Here is a 21,476-nt window from a genome sequence, read left to right as displayed (position 1 = left end):
TTTTACTTTTGTAGTGTCCATGTTTTCTTTAATTGGATCTTCCTCTACTGAAGTTTACTTCTCCATTAGAACCTCCATGCTTCTCATTCTTGATCTCTAAGTCTTTTGACTTCAACGCTGAAATTACTTCTTCTAAAGTAATTTCTGTCCTACCATATTTAATGGCATTCTTCACTTCTTTGTAGGATTCGGGTAATGAGTTTAAGATGATGATGGCTTGGTTCTCATCACTTAAAGCCTCATTTTCACCAGAATTAGCCAATTCAATATGTAACCTTAGAAATTCATCTAGGTTTTCATCAAGAGTCTTGCTAGTGCTCATCTTGAAACCAAAGATCCTTTCTTTAAGAAAGATCTTGTTGATTAAAGATTTCTTTTGAAACTGATCTTCAAGCTTTTTCCATATTTTTGCTGGTGTATCTTCTTTATCAACTAACCTGATAATAGCATCAGACAAATTAAAAATGATTAAACCAGTAGCAGTTTCAAGAAGTTCTTCTTGTGTAGATTTAGAAGTATTTTCTGGCCATTCTATGGGTTCACTAAGAACCCTAAGTAATTTGTTATGAGCAAGAAGAGCTCTAATCTTCTTCCTCCAAATCCTATAGTCCCCCGATCCATCAAACTTGTCAACATCCACTCTAATATTACTCATGTTTAATTGTTATAACAAGATAATAAAAGCAAGAATGTAACAAGATAAAGTTTAGGTTAGAGTTTTCCTTTTTATCAACTTCTTGATAATTTCAGATTTGGCTTCTTCAATGTTTTGATGATCTTTCTTGTTTCTTGACGTTGTTTCCAGGTGTTGTTGAATCTTCTTGCTTCCCCGAGCTCTGATACCACTGTAGGAAATAAATGCAACCCGAAATTGCCCCTACACACAACACCCCAACAGTCATAAACTAAGGGTAAATTCGTCCTTCCCTCTTTGTGCGTATCTAAAAGGAATATTCCCCTTTTTCAAAGTCAGATTTCCTTTTTCAAAACCCTATTGCATTTAATTGCAATATAAAACCATTCTTTTCTCCTTCAAAGAAAACCTAGCTGCCATAATCAATTTTTCCACAGCCGGCCCTTCACTTTCTTCTTCCTTTTCTCTTTGAAATGAAACCCTAGCAGCTCCTCCTTCAAGCTTTGAAACACAACAGCCCACTTTCCTCTTTTCTTCCTTTTTCTTCTTGTTGTAAATAACACCAGCCGAGCCTTCTGCTCGTTTTTCTTCAAGCTACGGCTGTAGCTTTCATGGCAGCCACTGCTCCCCTTCTTTCTTCTTCTTACAGCAGCGCCTTAGTGGCTGCAATACACACAAACAAACCGAGAGAGAGAGAGAGAGAGAAACAGTAGCAACAAAGATCTAAAATGATCTTTATTGGTTTTAGAAGAGAAAAACCGAAAAACCACAATAGAAAATAAAGATGAACACTACAAAATTTGATTTCGGAGTTCCCCTTGAAATCAAGAGTACACCTCCGTCAAGCTTCCCTCAAAGACGCTTGAATCTCCACTATGAATGTTAGAACCGGTTACAAGTTCATGGAGATTCCATGCTACAAAACCCAGCAGGTAATCTTTTTCTCTTCACTTTATTTCTCTTAGTTTTCTTTACAATATCTCTCACTAACTCTCTCTATTTTTCCTCTCTTGTTTCTGAGGTGGGTTACACAAGGAAAAACAAAGGCTGCTGCCTTTTATTTCTGCTGGCCGAAATGGTGTGTTGCTCAAAGTGGAAGGTTGAACCACTTATTTATAATGTTGTTGTTGTTGTTGTGTTTGTTTCTGAACTGAGAAAGTTTGTTGTAATCTGTTGAGATATTTTCTTTGTAAAGCTGAAAGTTGTAAAAGTCTTGAGATATTTATTTGCTTCCTTTTATTGTTAAGAAATAAAAGACCTAAGCCTAGGAAAACAGAACCGACAACTCTATGAGTTATAATGGTCTGTTGAGGCTTTATAAAGAGGTCTAATTTATTTTCCTTGTAACTTTATTTATAGGACAATAGTATGAGAATTTATCCAACATATTTGACATTCTAAATAAATACTCGCAGTTCTGTAAGTGAGTATTTTATGCTTATCTCGAATCCATTTTCCTCTAACAACAATAGTATAAATGGCTTTTTTCTTTTTTTTTTTCTTGTCTAAATTTTGCCCTGTTTAATGACCATATTCATATACAGATATTTTTTTCCCCCTGAAAATCACAATAATTGTGATGAAAATGACAATATAAAAAATATGCTGAAATAAAAGACAATTTTTACACAATATAAGGACTTTTGACTAAATACTTCTGACTAAAAAGAAGTTTTGAAAATTGCATAACTAAAGCGTGGATATTGGAATGTAATAATAAGCCAGTGGATAATAAGAGATGAGTGGTCTCAGTGGACGGGACTGGACTGTGTGAGGTAACATTTTTACAACAACCCCTTCTCTCTCTGTCTCTCTCTGGTTATGGAGATCATATGGCCCAGGCCAACCATTCTTTAGAACCCATTGTATGGCTTGCTTCTGTTTTATTCTTGCTTAGTAAAATTCTTAGTTGAATTCCATTTAGTTTTCTCTATCTCGCTACTCCATTTTGTTTCCGTGTATTTTTCATAGTATATTAAAATCAAACTGAGATGTTAGATTGACTCAATAGTTAATATTTTTGCAAAAGAACAAGTTTGAGTTATAACTTGCTTGGTTTCAACTACTGATTTTGCTTGTTATAATCATTTATTTGTTTATTTATTTCAATATCTATGGCCACCCTGTTAAATTCATTCTCTCCTATCGCACACCCATCATCTGAAACTAGTAGAAAGAGCTGTAACTTCTTTTCCCATGTCCCAAATTTGCCTACTTTTTCAACCAACAATGGATTTTCCAGAGTTTTGGCATCAACCCAGATCACCATTTCTCCAAAGGACACTGTTTTCACAATGCCCAATTGGAGGTCGGGCAAGAATGACCATAGTAGTAAGGAACTCAGGCTCAATGATGCTTTTCTCTACTTTGAGACTATGATAGAAAATGGCCAAAAACCAGATGCAGCTCAAGCAACTCAGCTTATATATGATCTCTGCAAGGTAAATAAGTTAAGAAAAGCAGTGAGCGTGATGGAAATGATGGTTGCTTCGGGTATAATACCTGATGCCTCTTCATACACTTTCTTGGTTAGTAGTTTGTGTAAGAAAGGTAATATTGGTCATGCTTTGCAACTGGTTGAGAATATGGAGGAATATGGCTATCCAACCAATACAATGACTTATAATTCTCTTATTAGAGGGCTTTGTATGTGTGGTAACTTGAATCAGTGTTTGCAGCTTTTGGATAAGCTGATAAAGAAAGGGTTGGTTCCAAATGCTTTTACATATTCTTCCTTGCTTGAGGCTGCTTATAAGGAAAGAGGAGTGAATGAAGCCATGAAGCTGTTGGATGAGATAATTGCCAAAGGTGGGCAGCCTAATTTGGTTAGCTACAATGTTCTGCTAACTGGGTTATGCAAGGAAGGTAGGACTGATGAGGCTATCAATTTCTTAAGGGATTTGCCTCTCAAGGGATTTAATCCTAATGTTGTGAGTTATAACATTGTGTTGAGGAATCTGTGCTTGGAGGGTCGATGGGATGAGGCCTATATGCTTCTTTCTGAGATGGATGGTGAGGAGCGATCTCCTTCTGTTGTTACTTACAATATACTTATTGCCTCACTTGCTATTCATGGCAGGACTCGACATGCTTTTGATGTAATTGATGAAATGACAAGGGCACGGTTCAAGCCCACTGCAGCTAGCTACAATCCCATAATTGCTTCTCTTTGTAGAAAGAAGAAGGTTGATCTTGTGGTTAGGTGTTTAGATCAAATGATTTATAGGAGATGCAATCCTAATGATGGTACATATAATGCAATTGCTGAGCTCTGTAATGTGGGAATGGTGCAAGAGGCATTCTCTATTATTCAAAGCCTTGGCAATAAACAAAAAACTTCCACTCACGAGTTCTACAAGGCCGTGATTTCGAGCTTGTGTAGGAAAGGGAATACTCGTGCAGCATTTCATCTTTTGTATGAAACAACCAAGTATGGATTTACACCAGACTCTTACACCTATTCATCTTTGATTAGAGGGTTGTGTATGGAAGGTAAGCTGTACGAGGCAATGGAGATTTTTAGCATAATGGAGGAAAACAATTATAGGCGTGACACTGAAAATCTCAATGCCCTTTTGGTTGGACTTTGCAAATCTGGGAGAACAGATTTGTCTTTTGAGGTTTTTGAGGCAATGATCGAGAAAGGGTATGTGCCTAATGAAACAACTTACACTATTCTAGTGGAAGGGATTGCCCATGAAGGAGAAATGGAACTAGCAGCCAATGTTTTGAAGGAGTTGCACCAGAAACAGGTGTTGAGTCAAAGAACAGTAGAAAGAGTTAATATGCAGTTTGATCTTTGAAAGTTTACATGTGCATAAGTTATACAGGTGCCCCAAGAAGAAACTACAAACAGACAGAAAATATCAAAAGAAGGATACTGGAATGTGAATTTAAATCAAGGTGACCCTCAAGACCAAGAAGTTGTCTTGTACCTACTCTGGTCCACAGTGGTTTTAAGTAACTACTTTCTAGATCCACAGGAAAAATAAAATAAGAGAATGAGAGCTCTCCTTTTCTTTTTCTTTTTAGTACCTTTTACATGTGTAAATGAAGAAAATATTGAGTTAGGCAACAAGGTGTTGCCTCTATGACATCAAATTTGTTTATGGTTCGTCTCTTTTTAGTTGTGAAAAGGAGGCTGGGCTGGTTAACTTTGCAGTTTTTGGACAGAACTTGTATGCTTAGCTAACACAATGTGTAAACATTTACTTCTTTCAATAAAGGCATATTAAGATGTCTAATCCATTTTTATCAGAGTTCTTCAAGTATACTGTTGCTAGATTCTGGATATCAACATTTGAAATAGCTTATTTGCTTTTGAACTTTCCGTTGCATCCGTATTAAGCTTATAAAATCAATGGGTTCCTTTCCTTATGTGCCATTAAGGTTTTGAAATTGCAACAGTAGCTTGTAAAGCAAAATAGGCCTGCTTTTAGGAAAGAAACTTGTTCCATTTGGGGTTTGCAAAAGTTGGAAATAAAGTCAAAACAAGTGTTTGTCCACTTGAATCGTTCATATCGTATAAGGCTAATATGGAAAATGGAGTTGACAGGATGACAGACACTGAGAACAGAGAGATCTTGAGATCAAGTGTGGTGGAAATTGGAAAACGTTCGAATAGCATACTGTTGTGTTTCAACAACCTCAGCAAGCATAAAACATAATAATCAAACCAGAAATCAATAATTCAAAAATGCAGAAATGTAAATGACAGAATTAAAGAACACAATCAAGATTATAGAGATTCGAATTTCCTTCACAATTATGAAGTGCCTAGTCCCCTTTGGACTCCTTTACGATTAGTCTTTCAGTATGACAATTGGCAAGATTACAATCTATTTAAGAGTACAGTATTTAGTGATCAAGTATGATGAAACGCTTCCCTTGTTTGAGCCTTAATCAGAAGCTTCAACCCTTAGAAACACCCTGAAGCTCGATCCTTGCTTCCCTTAGTTTCTCACCTCTAGTTCTTCATAACTCCATGAATTTTCCTCCTCACCGTACAAAGCTCACTCTCCTCTCTCTATGTTTTCTTGTATTACTAGTGAAATGAAAAATGAAGTTTTAAATAGGCAACCACAGTCGGTTAAGCCTTTACAAAAGTAACAGAAAACTAAAACAACTAACTTAACTAACTCCTAGTTAAAGTCTTGACGATGTGTCATGATCCCACTTGTTTCACTTGCCATGTCATAAGTTTTAGATATCGTTTTATTAAGGACTGAAAAAACAACACATACCATCCTAAAATGTTTCCATAGATATATACTAAAAATTTATATAGGAAAATCTGTTCCAAGTTTCAAAAGACAACAGGCTTTATGGAGCAGATGCACAAAGAAATGATGAAGTACTAATAAATAATATAAGTGTGTATATGCTCATAGAAGGAGGCTGTCATGCACACATATATGGTGTATCATACAATACTTTGTTTCTATTTTCTATTTCTTTTATGTATGAAATGAAAGTATGCACTATAAACACCAAGTGGTAAATAAACAGATGAATATAGGAAACTTAAAGGCAATCTTAGGCATTTGAAATAGTATGTCTACCAAGATTCTTAGTTTCTTCTAACATATTGAAGAAGCCAGACAAAGATGCAGAATCATTTTTACTATCTCTCTTGACCAACCACTCATCTTGAAGTTGCACATTAACATCCTTCCTAAGAGCAAGAACTTGATAATTCCTTCTCAAATAATCAGCATATTTGGTAAGAGCATCTTGTGCATACTGCTTCCCTACAGTTCTCACAGAAGCCGCGTTAAGTAAATTCTCCAAAGAACCATGTTTTTTCAAAAGTTTAAGAGCAGTTTTTCTCCCAAACTCAGGAACCACATGTTGGATTCCAGGAACACCATCAACCTCATCACCCAACATGCACCTGAGGCTCAAATCAGAACAAGGATCACAGTTGTACTGAGACATGTAATGCTTCAAGGTGTAAAAAGACCACCTTTTTAATTCCACCAAAGGCATAACAATCTGAACATCTTCTGAAAGCAATTGCTTGAAATCTTTATCAGGAGAGGCAATCACCACCTTGTGTCCCTTTTGTAAAACTTGGTCCACAAGAGTAGCCACAACATCATCAGCCTCATGGCCTCCTATTCTTACTAAAGGCACATTGCATTTAGAAAGAAAATCCGATATGATTTGATGTGATCGTCCGACGTGACCCTTTGAAGGATTTCTCAGAAACTTCCATCTGTGTGCTTTATAGGAAGGTAACAACCTTCTGCGGTGTTCGCTCCCTCCTTCTCCATCAACGACGGCAATAACAGGGTCGTTTAAACTGACTTCATTGAAGAACAAAGATACCCAATGGCCAAAAGAGCGCAAACTTGGGGTGCTTCCGGCATAGCACAATGGGTTTACGTCTAAAAAGAAGACCCTTCTCCTTTTTGTGTTGGGAATCTTATCCAAACTCTTTGATGGCGATTGCCCACCAACTGTTTGATTAAAATACCCAGAAGCAGAAAAAGAAGAAGGTGATGAAACTACAGAAGACTCCATTTTCACTAGTAGTTTCGTTCTAGTCGTGGGTCTTCCATGTGAGTGGCAGTAGCGAGGTGGGCATGGAGAAAAAGAGAGGTTGACTTGAATTCGAGTGGGAAATGAAATTTCCATCATATGCATTTTTTGATTAATTTTTCCCGAGCTTTCAACAATGGATTCGCAATTCCAATCTCTAGTCTTTACAATATAAATGCAGAGATTAGAGTTTCTTCGATTTTCTGCGGATTAAATCAATATAACTCTTAATTAAAGTGAATAGAGTTGAAGCAAAAATTATTATAATATATGGATGAAGTATGAAGAGAAGAAAGAAAAATCGATAGCTTCGGTTGTATTGTAAAATTGTACCTTAGATTGGGCCGTATGGGAGTGAAAATGGCTAAGTACTTGATTTGTAGAGGATGAGACTGACTACATAGGAAGGGGACGATTGGACTGAATTGTAATTTCCTAAATGGTTTGGATATTTGGAAAGGGGGAGTGATATTTGCACCCCTTAAACTTATAAATACACCCCATTATTAAAAAAATATAAATTTAAATAATTTTTTAAAATTAATCTTAATATTTTTTTAAAATTTTTTCTTCACATTATTTTATGTTAATTTCAATACTTATTTTGATTTCATTTTTATCATTTTTTCTAACTCATGTGTATATTTTTTTTTATTTTTTTCTTAAAAAATTTCACATAATTTTTTATTTTAATTTTTTTGTCATAATATTTAAAATACACTTTATTTTTGTTGGATAGGTATATTTTTTAAGAATATGAATTGAAAGAAAAAAGTTAAAAGAAATTAGTACAATTAAAAATATAAATTTTATATAAAATAAAAAAATATTAAAATGGGGTGCCTTTAGAACTTTTTGGGGTGTAAATAAAATTTCCCTTGGAAAGAAGTGGGAATATCACAAATATACATTTTTTTTAAAAGAAAATAGAGATATTCCATAATTAGGCACAAAACTTGAAAGATTAAACAACTATTGGCTTGTTTATTAAGCCATATAAAAATCGTATTGTATTAAATAATAAATAATATTATATTTGGATAAAATAATATATTGTATTAATTATTACGACTAAAATTTTTAATACAATATATGTTGTATTATTTAGTATATAACGAATGAATCTGTATTAACTTGTATTATAATATTTACAAATGATTCATGGTCAACTCCAATTTTCGACCCGAACTCGAATTCGAATTCGAACTCGAATCTAAACCTGGGATCCGAACTTGGACCCTAGACCCGGACCCAGACCTTGGACCCGAGACCCAAACCGGGAACGGGAACAAAACCAAACCCGGACTCAGACTCGGGACCCAGATCCGGACTTGGACTCGAACTCGAACCCAGGACCGGGACCTGGGACCTAGATCCGAACCCGAAATCGAGACCCGGGACCCGGACCCGCGACCCAAACTCGAGACCCGAGATCTGCGACTTGGACCTAAGACCCAGACCCAGACCTTGACCCAATCCGTAGTTGGTGTTAGGATCGAGTATATTGAAAATATATTATCATTACACAATCTATTAATACAAGTCAATACCAAACATAGTATTGTATTAAATAATACTAATACAATACAATACAATCCAACACAATACAATACAGCATACCAAATCAACCCTAAATCTACAAGGAATTCCAATCACCAAACACAAAACACGTGCCACCTCTACTAAATAGTGAGCAATAGTATTCAAAGATATATTACAATGAAAAAATTATGAACTATGGAAAAATTTCTAAATCTGAGATATATTATTAAGCATAATAATAAACTCATGACAAACATCATTACCTTGACAACAAAAATCAAGCAAAGACAATTAGATTGTTGTTACACTCATAAAACCCCAAACGAAGGCAAAGAAAAAAACCATAAAACAAAGTCATCGTCTCTGCTATATGGGGCTCAATGGTACCAATCAACGAAAAAGCACTAGAAAACAACATAATCTTATTGGTGCCAGAATTCTCATCACGAAACTAGCATCAACAAATAGATTAACATCACCCAAAATCAACTCACATTGGTGCCAGAATTCAAACTTGACCCCGAACTAGGAGGGTGTTAACCATTATTCGAAGACCCTCCAACTTGAGCATCTTGATACCTCCAAAGATAGTTAAGAGCCTAAAGACTTACCATATTATCTGACAAAAGCTTGTGATCATGAACAAAAGTGTTACGCCTATGCCAAATAAACCAACTAAGAGTAATAAACTTCTCCAACTCTTGTTTACTCAAAATATTCATACAACCCAACAGGAGCTCATAAAAGACACATTTTAACTCTTAAAATCCCCGGAGAGAGCATGATCCAGTTCACAGAGAATATTGTTGCAGTGTTCGAAAACTCAGATATTGAGAGGAAATAAATAATCACCTATCTAGGATGTGTTTTGGAACAGGTCTGGAGAACTAGAAACGATATCGGAAGGAGAGGTACAAGAATTAACTTTGAGATGGTAAGGAGGAAAATTCAATTGGCTTTCCATGACTATTCCACCTTTAATGGCAGAGATGAATCCTTGGATGGAATAGCAGTTCACTTAGAGGACAGAATTGAGAAAGTAGATTGGAAGAGAGTATTGGACGGGAAGCGGGTTATTTGTACTGATGCTTCCTGGGTGAAAGATGAAGCTGGGCTGGCAGCAGTAATGCGAATGAACAATTCAGATTTTTGGACACACAAGACTTCTAGAATCGAGGCGTATTCAGCTCTACAGGTTGAATTAGAGGCCATTTTGTTAGCTCTGCAGTGGGCTTTGGAAGAAAAGTGGGAAGAAATATGTGTGCTTTCGGATTGTTTCCAAGCAATCCAGGCTCTGAGAAACAAGCAATGCCCCTCAGATTGGAAGACTTTTAATGTTTCTTTAGCTATTTTGGATAGTAGTAAGAAGTTTTTAAGTTGTGAGTTCTTTTACATTAGTCATAATTTAAATGGAATTGCGGATGAGATAGCTAAAAATGCTAAAGTGACTAGCAATTTTCCAATTATGATTCAAGGGGAGGGAAATCCTCCTGTATTTCTCATCTTTTTTTTTCAGTTTAACAATCTCAATAGTTCGGGGGAATTTAACAATCTCAATAGTTCGGGGGAATTTTTAACGGTCAAAAAAGTTCAGAGGGCACGATTTAGTACATGTCAAAGCTCGGGGAGAAAAATTACTAATTAGCCAAAAAATTAACTAAGGATTTTTTTTAACAAAAACAATTTTTAATATAATAAATAATTTTATTGGTGAAATTTCTTTTAACCAAGAAAGTGAAACCTCGTTTGCTACCATTTTTTATTTATTTATTTATTTATTTTTTTCAATAATCGTTAAATGATTTTACATCAAAATTTCAAACGCTCCTAACGACTCTCTCTCCCTCCTCAATTCCTCCTACTCCACCAAAGAAAAGACTCCATTAAAGACCAAGCTTTCTCAGAGAGAGATGAGAACCAAGCATCCAGCTAACAGGAAAGTCAGCAAGCCCGCTCGCCCCTCTCTTGGTCTCTCTCTTTCTCTCTTTCTCTCTATCTATATATATATATATGTATGTTTGAGGGTTCTTGACTCTTTTGCTCTTAAAATTTCCAGGATCCAGCTCACCTGCAACGACTCCGGTATTCTCTCTCCTAATATTCTGTTGTTTGGTTTGCTTACAAAAATGTAGTGAGGAGTGTTAAAACTTTAGACTACGGAACATTCGAGCTAATTCTACATTTACCTTTTTCCGCTTCTAAGAATTTGAGAAATTTTGGTTTTAGGTTTTTTGAGTTTCGATGTTTTATGAGTAATGCACTGTTAAACTGTTAACTTCACATTAGGAAGAAATTGGAACTGTAAATAGCTGTTTGTGAAGCAAATTCTAGTTTAATCTATACATTTACCCTTTGTTATATCTTGGAATTCCATTTTCTCTTCTTTGGAACAAACAAAGAATAACAGAAATTGTTGTTAGGAAAAGAAAGTATTCAATTTAATGTAATGTGATTTTAAAGAATTTTCAACTTTTCTTAAGATATGATAAAAGAGAAGAAATTAAAAAGTATACATAGAATTTCACGAAAACATTTTCTTCTTTTGTTCCTAACTTTCCCCCTCACTTGGTAAGATCCAAGTGCATTATAAGAATTTATTAGCTCTACATTAAGTTCACCCTGATTTGGGGTTTTTTTTTCCCATTTCCTTTTGGACCTCAGAAATGCAAAAGTTAACAGTGTTTTTCAATTTATTAACCATGTTGGCTTGTTCTTCTCACTCTTCTTCATTCCTACTGTAATATCTTAGTGATACAAGTCTTAATTTTGTATATGCATTATTATTTATTCAATAGAAAAGGGCAGCTGGCACAGTGGGAAGAAGATTAGAACAAGATGCTCCAGAAAGTAAATATGTTCTATTTGATTATATTTGGTCTACTTAAATGGTGGTTGTGGGGGTTCTGATGCTTTTACAATTGTTATTTCTTTTTATAATTTAGCATCGACAACACCAAGATCTCAAGGATCAGAACCGGCAAGGAAGAAGCGTCGCTACAAGCCAGGAACAAAGGCTCTCCGGGAGATTCGACAATACCAGAAGACTTGGACACTGCTAATTCCTTTTGCTCCATTCATTAGAACGGTAAGTGTATTGTCTCCATTCATTGATATACACCAAGATTTTCATGCTGTACAAGCCTTGAAACACTTTGACAACATAAAAGGGTGTTTTTTTTTTTGAAATGGACATAAAAGGGTGTTTATATGTTCCAATTTATATTTTATGGATTCCCAGTAAATTCTTGTTCCCTTTAAAATACTATATATATATGTATATATTTATATTTGAAAAGATGCAAGGGAAAATAAAACACTGATAAAAAATCAACATTCAGCACTTACCAATTAGCATAGCGATAATCTGGCTGAAGATAAGGATTTTCTTTTGAAGAGGTTAATTATGGGCTTCTTCTTTGGTTTTTCTTGAAGGGATTCAGTGTCTTTTCCTTGATGTTGATTAGTTGGAGAGATGATTTATGATTTTGTTTGGTCTTTTTCTATCACTTTTCAGTGTTGGGTTTTGTTGAATCTAGTATTTTTATTTGTATTTCCCAGAAAATTTTAAAAAGAAGGAAATAAGTGAGGTAAACCTTGAATTATGAAAAATAACATGATTGTGTAGTGCTGATGGTTAACAAGCCCTGTATTGTGTTCTAGGTAAGAGAGATCAGCAACCAATTTGCTCCAGAAATCACACGTTGGCAGGCCGAAGCTTTAGTTGCACTTCAGGAGGTGATATTTCATTTCCCATATAATGAAAAAAACAAATCTGATGCATTTCTTCCTAGACACTCTTTAAAATAGAAATGGATGCACTTATTTACTGTGAGTTTTACATACCCAATAATATCATCTTTCTGAACCTCCCTTATTTAATCATGCCTTCTCTATTCAGGTTTGTTGATACATGGTAGCTAGTTGTTACATTGCTTGAGATAGCATGATTTGTCTACTATTATCCTATTAATCTTAGCTACTAATTCAGACTGACATTGATTGTGTATATGATTCCAATTAGCTTTCTAAAATTTAGGTTGAAAAAAAATACTGCTGATTAATAGCACATGATAGCTATTTTTGGTTGCAATTACACATTTTTCAATTCAATTTTTTGTTTGTTTGTGAATAGACATTCAATAACATTCTTGTAATTCACTCTGTTTTGATGACATTTAGTTTTCCTTGGAAAGGAAATTGTATACTCTTTCTTTTTTGAGGACAATTTTAATATTTGCAATTTGCAAATGGCTAGTTCACTATGATTAATATTCCGGAAAACATTGTTTCTGTGGAATCTGGAGGTAAACTTGTTCTTTTGTTTACTGTTGTTCAAGAAAACCTTAGACACGAGGTGCTGATGGAACCACTGCATACATAACATGAAATTCCTCATTTCCTTATTTGAATTTCTTTTCCTAAAACACTGATTTTCTTTTTCTCACTATCTATATCCAATGAAGTTTCACAATATCAAATAATAACTAAGTCAATCCATGAAATCTCTGTTACTAGGGACCCTTTTAGACTTGAAATCATTACTTACTATTTAGGTATCCCTTGCAGGCAGCAGAAGACTTTTTGGTTCACTTATTTGAAGATTCGATGCTATGTGCAATTCATGCAAAGCGTGTAACTCTTAGTAAGTTCCCAAGTTCAATTTTTTCCTTATTGTGCTTAGCTTTATTTTAATCTCCACGTGCTATTTCTATTGAGGAGTATTACATTATTGGAATTTGGATCCATTAGTCTTTACTTGTTCTTTTCCTTTCCTTACAAAAGTAAATATAATTTTCAGTGTAATGTGTTCTGTATTTTTCGTACTTTCACTCTCAACATGATTATATAAATATGAGCCATATTTTGTTTCTTATATGCAAATGCTGTAACTATCCAAGCATAATATGGGCTCATCACCATTACATTTTATCGCCTTTTTCTGAAACTAGATAGTTATGAAAAGTTAAATTCAATGGATAAAACTGGGAAAGTCCTCAATATGTTGCTGCTGTTTTTGTATTGGTTGATTAAGCAGTCTGCGTTAAGTTGGTATTGCATTTGTTCAATTTACTGTTTCCTTATATTTCTGGACTTGTTTCATCAGCCTATGGGTTAAGATGACCATTGTCTTTCCTACTGATTCTAACAAGTTGTTTCGACATTTTTGTTGCCTCAGTGAAGAAGGATTTCGAGTTGGCACGTCGACTTGGAGGGAAAGGGAGGCCTTGGTAAAAAAGCATCAATTATTTAACTAAATGCATTCCGATTTCGATAACTACCATTTTTCATTCAGTTGACATTTGTTGGCTAACACAAGCTACCAATGTTCATGCAGGTGAGATTTACCATATACTTGTACCAAGTATTGTATCATGAAAAATAGGGTTCACCAATTAAACTTGTTAGATTCTGCTATTCGATTTAATATACCCCCGTATGTAATTTTGTGTAAGAGGGTATGATGCAAGATTATTTTCAGATTTCATATTGCTTTGCTGTCTTTCCTTATGGATAAACCTACATTCACAAGTGAAGATTGCATTTACATTTGCTCATTTCTGGTAGGGTAATGTTTACATATGGAGTATTTTATTTATTTATTTATTTATTTTGCTATTGGCCAAATAAAAAGCACAAATTGGTAGTTGTCATTTGCTTGACATTATAGGTACTGAAACCGTTAATTGTGTAAGACTTAATTTCATGCTTTTACCACAAGCAATTAAAAAGAGAAACAAGCCCATTTACTACACGCATGCTCCATGGGGACAAAGCTATGATTTTGGTTGATTGACATTGAAGTTATCGTTATGGGGATACTATTATAATAAATTATCTCTTAATTAAACCAATTATATGTAGTAACTGTTGATAATGCACAATGATAAGAATGGAGTAGTAGATTGAGCATTCAAGAGATAATTACTGTAAAAATAAAAAAGACTAATGCTAGACACTTTAATTCATACAGGTTTTTTTAGTTTCTTAAGGTTTGGCAGTGCAGTTCTTTCATAATTTTTTTTGGACAATCAAGTCGTAGAGTTTAGAAAAATAGAAACAATCATTGAGCCTATTTAGTTAAAAAAACAAAATTCAATTTCTTTTTATGGATAATATTTGATTTTTTCTTCTATAAATATTTGACATGTTTGAACATTTTTCCTATAGAAAAATTCAAAAAAATTATAAAAAAAAATGAAGACTTGATTGTTATTGTCTATAGAACGTAAGCTATTAAAAATAGAACGTAAGCACTTGATTAACAAGTTTTTTCAAATGCTAAATTACCAAACAGGACAAAACTCAGGGTATAATCTATCATTGTTAATTATTATTAATAATATATTAATAATTTAATAAAGCATAATTATTAATCTTCTTTTGTTTCACACATTGATCCATCAAAGGTTAACTACAGGCATACAGCTCGTGAAACTAATATGTAAATTGTTGATATTAAAGATAAGAATAATATTAAAGGAAAGGAGAAAGTCATGGGCAAAAGGTGATGACATAGTTGGCCCCTCCAGTGCATGTAAAAGTGCTGGTTTTATCATCATAAGCATAACTGTATGCCTGGGGACAATGCTGCTTGAAGAGCCTTGAATACTGGCTTGGTTGGCATGTGTTGGGAGAATTAAACTCATCTCTGCAACAATACTGCGATTGATCAAATACCAAACATGCACTTTTACAAGCAACTACAGCCCCACTTCCACTCTTCACAGCCAATTCTTTTGGACACACATCATTGATACTAGCAGAGCAGCTAGTTGTGTTGCAGCCATCATTACTACCAGACCCCCCTCCTTCAGGCTTCACCGAGACGGGCAAGTTAAAGCCGTCGACAAGGCTAATGTCGTAGAAATCTCGTCCATTGTTTGGCGCTAGAGTGAATTCGACAAGCGTTGCTGGTGGAATTCCCCCTGCTCCTTTGCAGCCTATCTCTCCCGAGCCACATTCTCCCGTGGCGCAACTGAACTTTCCATTGTGGTCCATTGAGCAATGTGAGCGGCCCCAGAATCTGCCGGACCATGGTGCTGGGATGTTTAGGGATAAGGAAGCACTTGGAGCTAACTCAAACCCTGTTGAAGGTATTTGGGGGCTCCCTGCACCAGTGACAGTTCCTGGCCAGACTGTAAAGGGACAACTATTCTTGAATGTGAATAATCTGGCAGAGTCAGCTCCTACATTGGACACATGTATTGTAAGATTTTATTTGTAAATTTTCTATAGAAAAATCAAAAGAGTACAATTTAAGCCTAAGACAACAAGTGTCCAATTCAAGAGTAAAAACTAAAATGAATTGAAATTCGAAAACATAACAAAAATGTTTAGATGGGACTTGCCTGAGAGGAAGAGGATTGTCAAGGTGAAAAGAAAAAATGTGTGAAAATCCATTGCAGTAATGTTTTAGGTTGCTCTTGTTTCAGCTACTTTTGTATGTGGTGTGAGTAAACTAATGTTATGACTTATGAGGTTGAGGATCAACACAAGAGATTAATATATGTAGATGAGCATTGATTAAAAAAGTTTACTTTATTTTCTTTGTTTTTTTATTAACCTACAAAAGTTACTAAAAAAATGTTCTTTATTAATGAAAATTACAGCATAATAACAAAGGATGGAATTTGTATCCAAACAAGGTTATTATGGCCATGCATACATAAAATCAAGTAAAATCATTTAAAATAATTAACGAAGTTGTTAGTGGTTGATCAAAATTAGGCAGCAATGACATGACACCATTGGGTAAAACCAACCTCTCAAAGCATTGAAAGAGTGTGTGTGATGTTTAATAGTCATTTAATTAACTCATGCACGTTCTTTGAAACATGTCAATCTCTTTCTATAACTATTTTAAAGAAAGAAAAAGAAAATCCATCATCAAAACCTAAACAATAAGATTATAAGAAAATATGGAAACAGTTGGTGGGCAATCTTAAAAGGTAACCGATTCATCCATAGGTTAAGAATAACAAGTGGAAGATTGATTTAGAACGGTATTAAAAACTGTGAATAAAAACTAAAGCTGGTATAAATTAACTTAAAAAAAAATTATTTTAATTAAAAAAACTCTAGTAAATTATTTTGTACTAAAAATATATTTAATTATTTATAATATATTACAAAAAATAAAAAAAAAAATATTTTTTTAAAGGAAAAAAATATTCAAAATAAAAAATATTTAAAATTCTTATTTTTTGTTTTATTTTAAAAAATATTCTGTATTTTTATTATTAAAAGTCCACATCAACCTATATTACAATTTTTTTTACAAGTGATAAAAATATAATTTAAAAATATTATAAATTATTTTTTATCAAATACATGTAAATTTATACTATTAGAAAAAATAATTAAAAAATATATAGAAAATTAAAATAATATATAACATAATTTTTTTTTAAAATATTTGTAATTATAATGAACTAGATTATAACATTATTATTACTATAATAAAATTTTAACAACTTACAATACTTTAAAATTTATAATTTACCATACAGTCTGCTCAACTTTAATCTACAATTCTATTACATCTATTTTTACTCACAACACATCTATAATTGCTTTTTCTCACAACACAGTTGTGCTAAATTGGCCCTTAGTAGCTCCAAAAAAATGGCAAGAATTTTATTTATACTCCAAAAAAAATATAAATACAACATATTCTTCTTCTTCTTCTTCTTCTATAATTTATACTAAATTTTTTCTTTCCTATTACAATCAACCATTTTTTTACATACAATATATGTTAAAAAGAAAAACTAAAAATATGAGTTACAAAAAATTAAAAAAAAAAAAAAAAAAAACATCAAATGTTGTTTTTTATTTTAAAAAAATCTGTATTTATTTTTTGTATAACACATTCTTTTTTACACTTTTTACTTGGACCGGACCTGCCCCTGAGACCCGAACCCAACCCAGCCCTGGGACCTAACCTGCCCCCGAATCGGCTCCCTGACTCAGGACCCATATTCATACCCGGTCTCAGGACCCAAACCCGCCCCCGAATACACCCTTGAACTAGGACTCAGATCGACCTTGGGACCTAGACCCAGACACGAACACAAACCTCACACCTAGGACCTAGGACCCGAAGTCGGGTTTGGGTCCAGGTCCGAGGTCCGAGTCCAGTATGGGACTGAATTCATGTTGTGGTATGGTGTAGAATATTGAAGTAGTATTTTATTTTTATTTTTTTGGCAAAAGAAAAAACTAAAAGTAGTTTTTAGAAAACATTAGCCAAACACTTTTAAACTTTTGAAATGACGAAAAATTGTTTCCTATTCTAATTTTAAAAACCACAATTCTAAAAATTGAAAAGTGAAAACACAACCAAACGATCATCTCTGAATATTTAGTTTGTTAGAAATATTAAATCTTTACAGTGAAATAAATATAGTCTACATTCTTTTTTTTTTTGTTAATTTAAAATTTACGGTGTATATTTTGAACAAATAATTTTACTTTAATATTATTGAATACTATCTAATAATAATATTTAATAATATACAATGAATTTATTTAAACTCCCAAAGACTTTCACTAAAGATATTCATAGGATGTGTGCTCGCTTTTAGTGGAGTGGTTCGGATGTGAAGAAAAAAATGCAATGGTGTACGTGGGATCGGTTCTGTTGCACAAGCAAGTTGGGGGTATGAGCTTTCAAAATCTTCATCTGTTTAATCAGGTGATTATTATATAACTTTCCTCACTCTTTGGGTGCTACAGTGATCAAAGGTCTTTATCATCGAAGGACTTTCTTTGGGCCAGTTTCGTCTTCTAAATTGAGTTATTTTGTTTGGAGGAATATTTTGTGGAGAATGGAGCTCTTTGCGTGATTGGGTGATAGGATAGCTTTTACTATCTACTTGGATAAGTGGATTCCTACTCCAGAAGTTATTGTGTATGTCTCGCCGCACGTTCTTGGTGATAATGCAGTTGTGGCAGCTTTATGGAGAAATGATGGTGAGTGGAATGAGGATCTTATTCGGGCTAGCTTTAATCCTTTTGAGGCTTCAGCCATTCTCTCATTTCCCTAGTCGAATGATCCTTCTGAAGGCAAGCTTATTTGGGGTCATGATAAGTCGAGGTTTTACTCTATTGATAGTGATTATTCGTTGGCAATTCGTCAATTGGGTTCGGCTCATGCTTCTTCTTTTGGTAAGGAAACAGGTTGGTGGAGTTTAGTTTGGAGTATTAATATTCCCCCAAAAGTTAAATTTTTACTTGGAAAGCCTTTTCTAGATGGATTCTTACCTTAGTCAACCTTAACATACATGGGATGAGCATTGATCAAACTTGTCCTAATTAGTGGAGTTTAGTTTGGAGTCTTAATATTGTTCTCTAATGGGAATCCTCGTATTTTGGTCACTAATTTTTTGATCTTTCTTAAACAATATGCTGCTTTTCTTCCCCCTTTTGATGCGGCTAAGGTATTTCTAGTTTTGTGGTGGAGGATGTGGTTTCGTAAAAATAAGATTATTCATGAGAATGTCACGTTGAGTTCGACTTTGACTGCTGATTGGGTGTGGGATTATCTGGACGCTTATCAAAATAGAAACATGCTAGGGGGAGTTTCAACTGTGATGGTTGATTGTGGAGTTGGTTTGGTGAGTCCGGTGGAGGTTCGGGTTCCTCATTAGCTTCGTCCGCCTTAAGGGTGTTGCAAGATTAATACTGATTCAACACTTGATTGAGGGTCGGACACAGTTGGCTAGAGAATGGTGGTTTGTGACGATATAGGTGTGGTGTTGGCTTTTGTGGCGTGGAGAGTTCTAGCATGTTTAGACCCAGAAGTTGTAGAGGCTCTTGCACTTCGGCAGCCCGTCTCCCAATGCAAGTTGTTTGGCTTTGAGTGGGTGCTAGACAAATTGTCAAAGTGTGGTCCTCAAGCTCAATAATTTTTCTATGCTCGATTCTTATTTTGACCTTATTCTTAATGATATATTATATGCTTCACATGAGTTTTCTATTGTAGATTTTTTGTTTTGTCCTAAAATAGTAAATGTAATTGTTATAGGGTGAATTATTGAGCTAGAAATACAAGTACCTTCTCATGTATATTTGATAATGGACTCAGTTTCCAATTGAAAAAGGATGACGTGTCAATAAATAACTCTAGTAGAGCTAACCTCGCATGACAGCAACTTAGGAGTAAGTGCGACCGAGACAAGGTCTAGTCGCACACTATGTTCACTATAGTAAAGAGTAGGACCGATTATATGCAAGGACCAAGTGTCCCCTGCGTCCCACGTAAAGACAACATCTTTATGGACGTCAGGTCCGAATGACTAATGTACACGACACACATCTTGAACCCACGAGTTCTATGCAATCAGTACATCAATGCCCCAATACACGACTCACATACTCACATGCATTTTACCTTATAAATTACCCCGAGAGGTTTTAAATGGTCCAAAGACCTTATATGTGAGTAACACCAGAGAACCCACAAGATCATATGTTACTCAGGAAAGTGAACCATCAATATGCAACTTCCAAAAGTCACATACGTTCAGATATTAACTAAGAATGGTCGAAACTGTCCTCTTATTTATTTTCTATCTTAATTAAATGTAATTAATGTTGTAACGGTCTTAACTAACCAATTATGTAATCCAAATAATCACTTGCTTTTTATATAGGATCAATTGATCTTGTCTGACCAATTATGTAATCCAAAGGAGTATTTCAATCTATATAGGATCAAATGATAAACTTTGCAAAAATAGACTAAACATACTAAGCTCTGATTGAACCATTAATTCTTTGTCTCTTTATATTTTTCATTGTTTTTATTTGTATACTTATTATTTATATTTGAGTATTCATAATTTTAGGGTGTTCTGCAAAATAGTGTTTTTGTTTAACTTGAAATACTCATAATATTTGGTGTTGTTCATTTTTTTTTTTTTGATAACAATAGTACTGTTTGGTGGTTTGATTATCTTTTGTGTATTAAGAACATTATAATGGATGATGCCATTTGATTAATGAAGTTTTTTTAGTCCTCCACCTCTTATTGTGATTTGCATGGAGGTGTTATTTTTGAAGGCTATTTATCAAAAAAAAAAAAAAAAATAGGATAAATATTATTTTTGAGATCATATTGTAAAAGTTATTGACTAGATTTTCTATGGGCTATTTTCAAAAATATGGGAAAAATTATTAAGGTTATGATAAATATGGCATAAAAAGTAAATACCACTAAATATGGCATTATCTAACCAATCAAACTAAAAATATGGTTTTTTTCTAAAAAAAACCATACAAAACATTAAAAAGAAATCTGAATTTAAAATTCATAAAAAATAAAAACTTAATTAAATTACCATAAAAAATATTAAAATTCCCTTCATATTTATTTTTTTTAAAAAAATAAAACAAATAAAACTATAGTGATTGCCGAAGTTGTCACTCGTGCTGGAAAAGTCACCGGAGTTCTTGTCGGCACGGAAAAGTCGTCGGAGTAGCCGCAAGTCTTTAAAAAGTCGCCGGAGTTGCTGCCGGCGCCGAAAAAGTCGTCAGAATTAGCATTGTCGCTGGAAAAATCACCAAGAAACCGGTTTCTTGATGTTAGAAACCGGTTTCTTGGTGATTTTTCGGTAATTTTACCAGAGACAATGCCAAGTTCGACGACTATTCTGGAGTTTGATGTCGGTGCCGAAAAAGTTGCCGGAGTAGTTCCTGGTGTTGGAAAAATCGCCAGAGTTATTGCCGGCGTAAAAAAAGTCGTCAGAACTGG

At 34.2% G+C, this 21,476-nt stretch overlaps 4 protein-coding genes across 4 annotated transcripts; 2 read left to right on the top strand and 2 right to left on the bottom strand.

The window, feature by feature from the left end:
• The first annotated feature begins 2,312 nt into the window (after positions 1 to 2,312).
• On the top strand, positions 2,313 to 4,878 carry LOC115705742 (pentatricopeptide repeat-containing protein At1g79080, chloroplastic). Its single transcript, XM_030633165.2, has one exon. It carries the CDS (start codon positions 2,749 to 2,751, stop codon positions 4,435 to 4,437), a length of 1,689 nt encoding a protein of 562 aa, XP_030489025.2. The 5' UTR covers positions 2,313 to 2,748; the 3' UTR covers positions 4,438 to 4,878.
• A 494-nt stretch (positions 4,879 to 5,372) lies between these two features.
• Positions 5,373 to 7,650, bottom strand: LOC115705756 (uncharacterized). Its single transcript, XM_030633184.2, has 2 exons — positions 7,511 to 7,650; positions 5,373 to 7,380 (listed from the first exon to the last, which is right to left on the bottom strand). Exon 2 carries the CDS (start codon positions 7,280 to 7,282, stop codon positions 6,170 to 6,172), a length of 1,113 nt encoding a protein of 370 aa, XP_030489044.2. The 5' UTR covers positions 7,283 to 7,380; positions 7,511 to 7,650; the 3' UTR covers positions 5,373 to 6,169.
• A 2,852-nt stretch (positions 7,651 to 10,502) lies between these two features.
• LOC115705795 (histone H3-like centromeric protein CENH3) lies at positions 10,503 to 14,274 on the top strand. Its single transcript, XM_030633239.2, has 8 exons — positions 10,503 to 10,687; positions 10,776 to 10,801; positions 11,515 to 11,566; positions 11,662 to 11,804; positions 12,380 to 12,454; positions 13,286 to 13,361; positions 13,896 to 13,947; positions 14,055 to 14,274. Exons 1-8 carry the CDS (start codon positions 10,630 to 10,632, stop codon positions 14,056 to 14,058), a joined length of 486 nt encoding a protein of 161 aa, XP_030489099.2. The 5' UTR covers positions 10,503 to 10,629; the 3' UTR covers positions 14,059 to 14,274.
• A 748-nt stretch (positions 14,275 to 15,022) lies between these two features.
• On the bottom strand, positions 15,023 to 16,382 carry LOC115705776 (thaumatin-like protein 1b). Its single transcript, XM_030633215.2, has 2 exons — positions 16,069 to 16,382; positions 15,023 to 15,906 (listed from the first exon to the last, which is right to left on the bottom strand). The coding sequence occupies exons 1-2, from the start codon at positions 16,118 to 16,120 to the stop codon at positions 15,212 to 15,214; spliced, it is 747 nt and encodes a 248-aa protein (XP_030489075.2). The 5' UTR covers positions 16,121 to 16,382; the 3' UTR covers positions 15,023 to 15,211.
• Between the last annotated feature and the right edge of the window lie 5,094 nt (positions 16,383 to 21,476).

This window comes from Cannabis sativa, chromosome 1, assembly GCF_029168945.1.
Source record: "Cannabis sativa cultivar Pink pepper isolate KNU-18-1 chromosome 1, ASM2916894v1, whole genome shotgun sequence".
Classification (NCBI taxonomy): Eukaryota; Viridiplantae; Streptophyta; class Magnoliopsida; order Rosales; family Cannabaceae; genus Cannabis; species Cannabis sativa.
The sequence above is the reverse complement of the archived record's forward strand: the minus strand, read 5'-3'. Positions and strand labels throughout refer to the sequence as shown.